The 8,686-nt window shown below is 43.7% G+C and overlaps 1 protein-coding gene across 1 annotated transcript; it reads right to left on the bottom strand.

Moving 5' to 3' along the window:
- Positions 1 to 2,127: 2,127 nt before the first annotated feature.
- On the bottom strand, positions 2,128 to 8,522 carry fbxw10 (F-box and WD repeat domain containing 10). Its single transcript, XM_058078202.2, has 11 exons — positions 8,009 to 8,522; positions 7,750 to 7,896; positions 6,536 to 6,666; positions 6,244 to 6,452; positions 5,966 to 6,169; positions 4,274 to 4,395; positions 3,997 to 4,151; positions 3,784 to 3,926; positions 3,284 to 3,442; positions 3,036 to 3,205; positions 2,128 to 2,972 (listed from the first exon to the last, which is right to left on the bottom strand). Exons 1-11 carry the CDS (start codon positions 8,466 to 8,468, stop codon positions 2,803 to 2,805), a joined length of 2,070 nt encoding a protein of 689 aa, XP_057934185.2. The 5' UTR covers positions 8,469 to 8,522; the 3' UTR covers positions 2,128 to 2,802.
- Positions 8,523 to 8,686: the final 164 nt, after the last annotated feature.

Below are 8,686 nucleotides of genomic sequence, written 5' to 3'. Positions count from 1 at the left end.
GCACTATTAACCCACTCCAGAAGGTTCGACCCCACCCGAATACCCGACGTACCGAACGTACCATAAATAAAGTCACTTGAAATAATGAAATAATCAATCAAAATCAATTCATCCGTTTTAACATTTAACGTCACTTTTACCTTGAAGACTTGCTTGTTGAGTAAGACGACTGATGACGTCATAGACGGGCGACCGAGCCAGTCTTTTTTTGAAAACATTTTATTACAAACTTCAATTGTACAAAACAATATAAGCAGAATTACAGGAACATAAAAGTGCAATTCTACAGAACAATATCAACATAAATAAGAAAAAGTAAATAACAAAGAAAGGAATGTGCGAGGGATATTGCTTGAAAATAACTGGGGTGTATTTAAGTTCCGGTTTTCATGCTAACACGATGCTAACGGGGAACATTGTGATTAGAATACAATACAATAATTACAATACAATAAGAACACAGTTTTATTCAGACAGTGTATTAATAACATATGTTAACCAGGGCGTGTACATGAACTGATGTGACATTTTCAACCTAAACAGTCATATATGCTATCCCGGGTTCTGCTGTACTGAAAAACTGGCCCACTTTAATACTCTTCAGACTTTTTTCTGTGAATATTTTTTATGTTATTCTTGTAAAATTACAGCTGTTTTTTCCCAATGATTTTAAATTTTTGTAACAATTTTTTGTAACATTTGTTCTGGTGATTGTGTGCTTTTCCCTATCTATTTTTATATTATTTGTAATTTATTATTTATATTTTTATTGGTTGTTTTGTTTGTTTCTCCTAATTTTATGATTTCTTTCAGACTTTTGTAAATCTTTCAACTATGCTACTAAAATGACATTTTTCCTCATATTACACTTTTATTGTTGTAAGATTAGGACATTTTTCTCTTTTGTATACACATTTTTTCTAATATTTTTATTTTATACTGTGCTGCTGTTTTTTTGTAGTTTTTTTTATACTTTTTCAACTATTTCAACTTTCTTGTAATAACATTTTGATTTCTCTTTTTCTTTTTTTATTGTGACATTTTCCAAAAATTACAGCTTTATTTGTAGTAATGTAATATTCCGATACAGAGGATATACAGAAGACATGTCATGTTACACACTGTTTACCCTTTCCTTCATGCTTAGAGTGTTTTTATTTGGCCGGGATGCGGCGAGCATCTTGCGGGAGGCCACAACAGCATCGGCAGGTCTGGGAAGGGGGGGGGGGGGGCGTCTGAGCGGCATGCAAATACACGATAATCACATTCCACACCTCCCATCACCTGTCCGCAGTGGTGAGGATTGCTGACACGGCGTGACAAGAAGGAGACAAAGGAACTGTGATGCAAATGTTGGAGATGAAGGGGGCGAAGGTCATGTGGCTCAGGGCCGGTAACACCAAAGAGCCTTTTTCTCTTTTGCGCCTCATTTTTCACCTTTTCTTCCTCATTATCATCACCTGCTGTGGGCGGGGCTTGGCTCAGTTTGAAAAAGGGGTTCTAAAGTTCTCCTCAGACCAAATCAAATCCAGAAAGAGAAGATGCTCCAGATCATGGGACATCCTCTGTCAGGTTTTGTGGCTGCCAGCTGTTCCAGTGCTGCTAGGATGGGGGCGGGGTGGCGCTAAAGGCGGGTATCCTGATCCTCCAAACTAATGACGCCCTGGAGGCAGCGGGCCAAGAGGTGCGGGGGTGAAAGGTCGTCCCTTAAATGAGACACGCTCCCTCTTCAAAAGATGCTCCTGGGATGATGATGATGATGATGATATTACACAAAATAGGCTGCTGATAGGCTGCTGATAAAACAACCTTCATGGATAAAAAAAGCAGAACAATCATCATAAAGTATCACGACAATGCCGGTGCAGAAACACCAGGGATGTCCAAAGTGCCGACTGAGAAAAAAATGAAATAAAAAAAGTAATTTCATGACAATAAAGTCCAAAATATTAAAGAGGAAGTACACTTTTTGCACTTCATTTTCTACTGCTTATCGTCACATGGGTGGATGTTGTTGGGTCTAAGTTGGGAGCCGGTGTCCTTCAGTCGGTCCGGTTGTTTTCTTGGTTGTTTGTGGAATATAAAAGTTGATCAACTTTTTGGCTTATTGCCACAACCTTCCACTAAGACTCAAATATAATATTTCCTGTTAGCTGCTACAATATTAATATTGCTGTTAATATACAGGTCAGTTATGGAAATGGAACACTGTTGGCGTTTTTTTTTAATATGACTTTTATAAGTCATATTATTTTTTTAAACACGCTAAAATAAGTAGTAATTTTTGGAAAATCAAGTTTGAAAATACATTGATCAGAAAATGTATGAAGATGAAGAAATTGAAATGAAAATGGGGAAAACGATCTGCTTTTTTCACCCACATGACAAAGCAGCTGAGATGCACTTTTTCCTTGAACTCAACTAAGGAGCATCCTTTCCTTTCTCCCTGGGTTTGGACACCGCTGAGCTATTACATGAAGTGATACAACACTGACACCTAGCGGCCAATGGACAAACTGTCACGTGTTGGCAGATGCATGAAAATGAAACGTAGTCAAATCACTCTTGTTAAAATAAACGTGTTCGTCATATTCTACCTAAATATATATCATATATCACCATACACTAAAATAATACAAGTATTCTGCTTGCTTGGGGCAGATATTCTTATTCTCAAAGGCTTCAAAGGTTTCCATACTGGACTAGTCCTGGAGGTCGGCCAAAGGATGATCTGCTGCTTCCAGCCACCAGGGGGCGTATTTTGACAGCTCCGATATGATGTAATATACTTCAAATACAGACTCAAACTTCATGTGGTCTTCCTGGATGCTTTTCCACGTGCGTCCCTTCCGGGAGTCGCTTCGTCGCATCGGGAGGCTTTGAGTTTGGGGGTTTTGGTAAAATCTTGGCATTGTTGGCGCTGACCTCATCCCTGGCATGTGACATTGAACGACGAGGAGGTCTCCGTTGCTCTGCAAGAAAACATGTTATCTCCTTCATTTTTATCGACACATCACACTTGCACTTTTACTCACCTGCTTCTTTGGTCTTTGGGGCCTGTTGGGTGGGCGGAGCCACCTGGCCCCCCGCAGAGCTGGATGGACCCTCCTGAGGGGCCTCTTTGGCCTCTGCTGGCTCGGCGTACTCCCAGAAGACCTTGGCAAAGTGAAAGAGCTTGACGCAGGAAGTGGTGTTGACTAAAATGCTGCAGGTGGAAGGTGGAAGATGAACGTCAGCTTCTGCAAGAGTTTGAAGATAAGCTCGCGTGTTCGGGTGGGCTGACTTGTTCTCGCTGAAGTGCAGCGACAGGATGCGCCCCGTCTCCGCCTCCACCAAGATGCTCCTCAGACATTCTCCTGTGAGGAAGTTGAAGATGCGGATTTTGCCATCTGCACAGCCGGTGATCACTCTCAGGAAGTTCAGCGTCAGAGACTTCACCTCCCTGCAGGAACGCCAGCGCAGCGTCAAAACCGTCTCCTCTATGTCATTGCTACACGTGGATACCTTCAGAGTAGTCTGTGTACAGCTTGTATAGGTTCGCTAGCTACTGAAAGCAAGTCAACATGTTAGCCATTTTTGTCTAATTACACACGGGAGAAGCAATGGCCACGGCCCGGGAGTGCACGAGTGCTGCCAGCACTGCGGGAGCTGCGGTTCATTGACGGGGAAAGACGAATTCCAACATGAGCAAGGTGTCTAACCACCAGGCTCCAGGTCGACATACAAGCTGTCCACTGACTACTCTAAAGTGTATGGCATGCCCCCCCCCCTCCAAGTGCTTACTTTGGATGGCTGAAGGTCATGAGGCAGCCTTTGACGTCAAACCTGCTGCTCCAGGCCATCACCTGGCCGTTGATGTCGGCGGTTAAAAGGTGCCAGTGGTCCACAAACAAGCATCGGACGGCGCAGCGGTGGGCGTCGATCACCTACAGCCCGAAGCAAGCGTTAGCATGCGTTAGCATGTGGTAGCTGATGGTGGGGGTGTTTCTTCTTCACCCTCAGAAGCGTTGCTTTCTCTGCGTCCCAAAGCTTGACCACGCCTCGGTCGCAGCTGCTGTACACGGTGGTGGCGGTGATCTTCACGCAGCGCACCGACTTGCGGTGCTTGAAGTTGAACTCCTCCAAATGCTTCTCCGTTTGCAGACTCCACACTGGAAATGTTGGGATTGGGTACTTTTAGTCAGACGTGCTACCATTGCGCCACAAGATCCCGTGCCCAGAAGGCACACCTCAAGGCATCTGTGTGTGAATCTGAAAATAAATAGTAGGCTACCTTTGACGGTGCAGTCTTTGGCCCCGGACACGAGTCTGTCAGCATGGACGTCCAGGCAGTTGACAGTGCTGGAATGTCCGTAGAGCACCAAGACACACTGGTCCGTCCGCACACTCCAACACCTGCAATGTGTCAAAATTAATAGAAGTTTTGTCAATAGAGTCGATGCAGGGCCCGTTCAGAGATCAGTGGGCAGGATTTATACTCCAGATCACTTCCTTTCCCGTCAAAATTGTCTTCTTTAACAATGTCCGATGGCACAGCGAGATCGCTGTTGATTTCAGAGGATTTCAGAGCTGATATCAGAGGCCAGATCCATTTGTTTTCAGTTCTGTTTAAGTCACAATCCTCAACCACTTTCCAAGAGTCTGAGATGTTTGTCCAGTGACTGTCAAAGCAAGAACACTATGAATTTTTGATTATATCTGACACAACAAGGCTGAGAGAGCTGGGATCAAAGATTAAATTAGTTTGTTTATCTCGCTCTGTGAATAAAAACTTGACTTACTATGAGTGTTTCTTCAAACGTTCAGGGATTGTTGTCCAATAATAAAACAAGAACACTATTGACTTTGGATGCTAAATGACACAAGATGGCTGACCTTGCCGGGCTACAAAGTAAACTAAGTCGCTTTTCAGGCTCTTTTATAAATCCAAATTGTCTGGTTTAGCTGAGAGGCTATGTCATTTCCGGAAATGAAGTTTGCTTTGACAAGTGCCGCCATAAACTATGAATAGCCACGTATACATGGACCCAAATATTCCAATTTTATACGTTTTATTTGCTCAAACGGAAAGAATGTAACCTTTGTATACACCTCATTCCCAAAGAAAAGTGCCAATCCGAATGAATATATAATCGGATTTCCAGGGGTGGAGTATTGCTTTCCCCAATCCGATTGAGGTATCTTGTACCCGCTCAAACGAAAAGTTCTTCTTCGTGGTGTTTTTCTTCTTCTGTTGTTTATTGGCGGTTGGCAAGCAGCTTCCGGTGTGCATTAGCGCCATCTGTGGAACAGAATCTAAACACTTCTATACTTTATTCGTAAGTCCAGTTTTCTTTAAGGAAAATATATATCTATATAAAACATGTCCCGAGTTTAATTATAAAATAAAAAATTAGCAAGATTTAATTTGATCTTTTCCTGTTTACATTTTTCAGCGCATGCTCAGATATGACGTAACACGCAGCTCGAGACGTTCTTCAGTTTAAAAAATGGAGGCGAACAATCGGCACCGGACTGCTGGGGATAGTTTGTGTTTTTGATCCATACTAAATTTCAAGGCTGGACGGACGAAAAACTGGCAATACGGAGTTATTCCAACAAGTGAAAGAAAAACTCGGGGAAGTCGGTATCACGTGATGTTGATGTTTACGCTTTACTGCGCATGCCCCATTGACTATTCTGTTTGATTATACCGTATGTAGACAAGAGATTAGATTAGATTAGAATATTCCTTTCCATGTATACCATTGTTTTCAGTCATTCGGAAAGAGGAAAAACTCACGTAAACGTGGCTAGTGTCATTTTTGCAAAATTACCTTTCACGTTCAAAAAACAAACAATGTAGAAGATAATTAGAAAGAATATACAACATATTGAAGCGGAGTTGATCAATCATGTCAGTGACCCGAGTCGTGCTGGTCATCAAGCGCCCCTCCACTCCCATCATGGGTCCCGGTCACCTGACCTGATGCTGGAGTCACAGCTGGCGGTGATGACCAGTTCTCGCTCGGGGCAGAGCAGAACCACGCGGATGCTTCCCACGTGTCCCTTCATCAGCGCCACATGCTTGGCTTCCGTCGCCACATAGAAAAGACGCACGGTGCGGTCCTTGGAGGCCGTGCTCAGGAAGGGCCCACCCCTGTAGTCCACCACCCTGTGGGGGTCTTCTCTGGGGAGCAAACAGGACATCAGCATCAGCACCAGGCGAGATGCTAGCACAAGAAGATGCTACGAAACGCTCACTCGTCAAGCAGCACGCTGCTGAAATAAGCACCGCAGTACACGTTCCGCTCCTCCGTTCGTAGCGTCGTGGTTCTGACGTTGGCGTAAGCGCCGAAGAAAGGCCAGTCCTTCAGACCTTTACCGGCCTCCTCCTCGTGGTCCTGAGCCGGGACCAGAATGTCAATGATCCTGGCGTAGGAAGGATTGACAAACTGGACGCCTTTGTAGCGCTAACACAACAACAACAAAACAACTAAACACCTGTCAGAACATTGTAGTGATGTCACAACTTCATCAGCCAGGCTCCGCCCACCTTCATCATGGAGTCAACCTGCTCCATGTAAGCCTTCCGGAAGCGGATTTCCTCCATGGTCTCCCCTGCCAGGTGCTTCCAGTGCTTGCACACCTTCATGCAACGCTTCAGCGTCTGCTCGTCCAGCATGGCTGACACAAGATTGGTAGGAAGACGTCATCAGAGTAGGCGGGGTTTGTTTATTTAAGTCAATGAGTCAATATCTTAATTGGCCTATGGGGCCGCTGTGATTAATCCGCCTGGCAACAAGTGGCCAAACAAGGAAAGTGTCTACTGTGTCGCATCCAGCTAAAGTTATTTTTTTTACTACGATTTATTTTTACTAGCGCCAACCAGTTGCCGAGGTTTTACGGATTTAACAAGAGGCTTTGGAGGTTGCCGTGGTAACACAAGCTAAGCTGCATGGAAACTAACAAGTACATTAATATAAACCAGGAATGTCTGAACATTTCTTCATTTAAAAATGAAAGGATGCAACTGTAGATATGCTAAAAAGTTAGACATTATTAGGATATTATTATTATATTCTTATTATTATTATTATAAGGGACATTCCTCCTGCACCCAAATGACCCAAGTACAGCGGATGGGACGGATGATCACATCACGAGCCTCAAACTCACCACACCCTACCAAGAGCTGATCGGTGGAGGGGATTGGCCGATATCGATACCGTTCTTTTTCGCTGATATCGGCCGGTGGTCGATCGATCAGAGCATCCCTAATGTTATTATATATTTCAAAAAAATTACATTATTTGTCCTCATAATAGGAAGACTTTTTTCTATTCGTATTTTGGCTTTATTGTCACAAAATTGCATTTTTCAACTTTTTTTTTCAACTGTTTAAAATGTCTTTTTGTAAATTCTTTTCTGAATTTATTCCCAGCAACCGAATTTTCCAAAACTTAAAAGTGCATTTGTTGTTTTGTTTCTTTCTCATAATATTACAACATTTTTTAAAACATATTCTTCTCTAATATTTTTTCTTTATGCGGCTGAAATTTTTCCTCAACAATCAACACAACATTGTTATTGTCGACTATTTCCCTCAATAATTTGCCTTTATTCTTGTAAATTTACTGCTGTTTTTAAAAAAAATATATATGTTTTTATTTTTTTCTTGTTGAAGTTAAAGGGGCCAATAAAAATGCCCCCCGGACCGCATGCACTTCGGAAGAGCCTGATATAAAGCAATTCTGTGCATCCACATACCCAAAATCCTCTTGAGCAGGTCTGCAGGAAGACTGCTGATGAAGTCTCGGTATCTGCTGACTTTAGATGTCAGTTTTAAGGGTACGGGAGCTGGCGTTGGAGTCGGGTTCGCCGAGTCTTTCTTACTGGCCTGATGGTGTTGAATCGCTGGAAAATAAATATGACAAGTTCATTTTTTTTACGTTAATAAGAATGTGGAGTGCATGAGAAAGTGCAGGCACACAGTTGGGTTGCAAATGTGTAAGAGTAAATAGTTCACCTTCAAGCTCTTGCTTGAGTTTGGCCACAACCACGCCAATCAGATGCTTGGCCATGCTGAGCAGCTCCGGGTCACACTGCAACAAAAGCTGGCAAAGATAACGAATTTGGACCCAGTCTGGACTTCTGTCGAACCAGTCCCAGATGTTCCGGACCAGAGGTGGAGGCTGGGCTTTCTTGTCAAGACGTGCGTAAAACTCCGGTAAAGTTTGCCTCTTGGACCGGGAATAGTGCAGCAAATTCCACGTAGTGAGGCGTAGAGACGTCTGGATGTTCTCCAGAACAGGGACGCTGCGGCACCTCAGCAGAACCCCCACTATGAATCTCCTCCTGGACTCGTCCGAGAGCTTCCACAGGTCCTGCGTGTGTTCGGTTGCTTTTGGGGCGAACAGGCAGGAGGGACACATGCAACACGGCGTCTGCGTGTTGGCACATGTGGGCTGGTTCGACGCTGCGTCCATTTAGACCTGCTTCTTTGTGCGTCGTTACCAAGCAGTCCTTGTTACTACATCAAGATACCAGCGCGGTGCGGTTGGTGGGTCGTCTATCTTACATAGCACGCCAGCATTTTATACATGTAACTAGGAATATCCACATTTTTCATAAATTATCTCGTAGAAGTATACAAGTGGCGTGTTCGTGATGGGTCTACACGCACAGGAAACGCGACACTTCAAAG

This window comes from Doryrhamphus excisus, linkage group LG2 (assembly GCF_037039965.1).
Source record: "Doryrhamphus excisus strain RoL-2023G ecotype Guam linkage group LG2, RoL_Dexc_Guam_v1.1, whole genome shotgun sequence".
In the NCBI taxonomy this organism is placed as follows: Eukaryota; Metazoa; Chordata; class Actinopteri; order Syngnathiformes; family Syngnathidae; genus Doryrhamphus; species Doryrhamphus excisus.
Note: the sequence above shows the minus strand (reverse complement) of the source record. Positions and strands in the feature narration are given on the sequence as shown.

What these genes read in the sequence shown, in the direction of transcription:
- fbxw10 (XM_058078202.2), bottom strand. Translation starts at nt 8,468, where the DNA reads ATGGACGCAGCGTCGAACCAGCCCACATGTGCCAACACGCAGACGCCG. An exon ending in CCTGCTCAAGAGGATTTTGG is followed by an intron (nt 6,667 to 7,749) that starts GTATGTGGATGC and finishes ATCTTGTGTCAG; the next exon opens with CCATGCTGGACGAGCAGACG. An exon ending in AGCTGTGACTCCAGCATCAG is followed by an intron (nt 4,396 to 5,965) that starts GTCAGGTGACCG and finishes GACACATTGCAG; the next exon opens with GTGTTGGAGTGTGCGGACGG.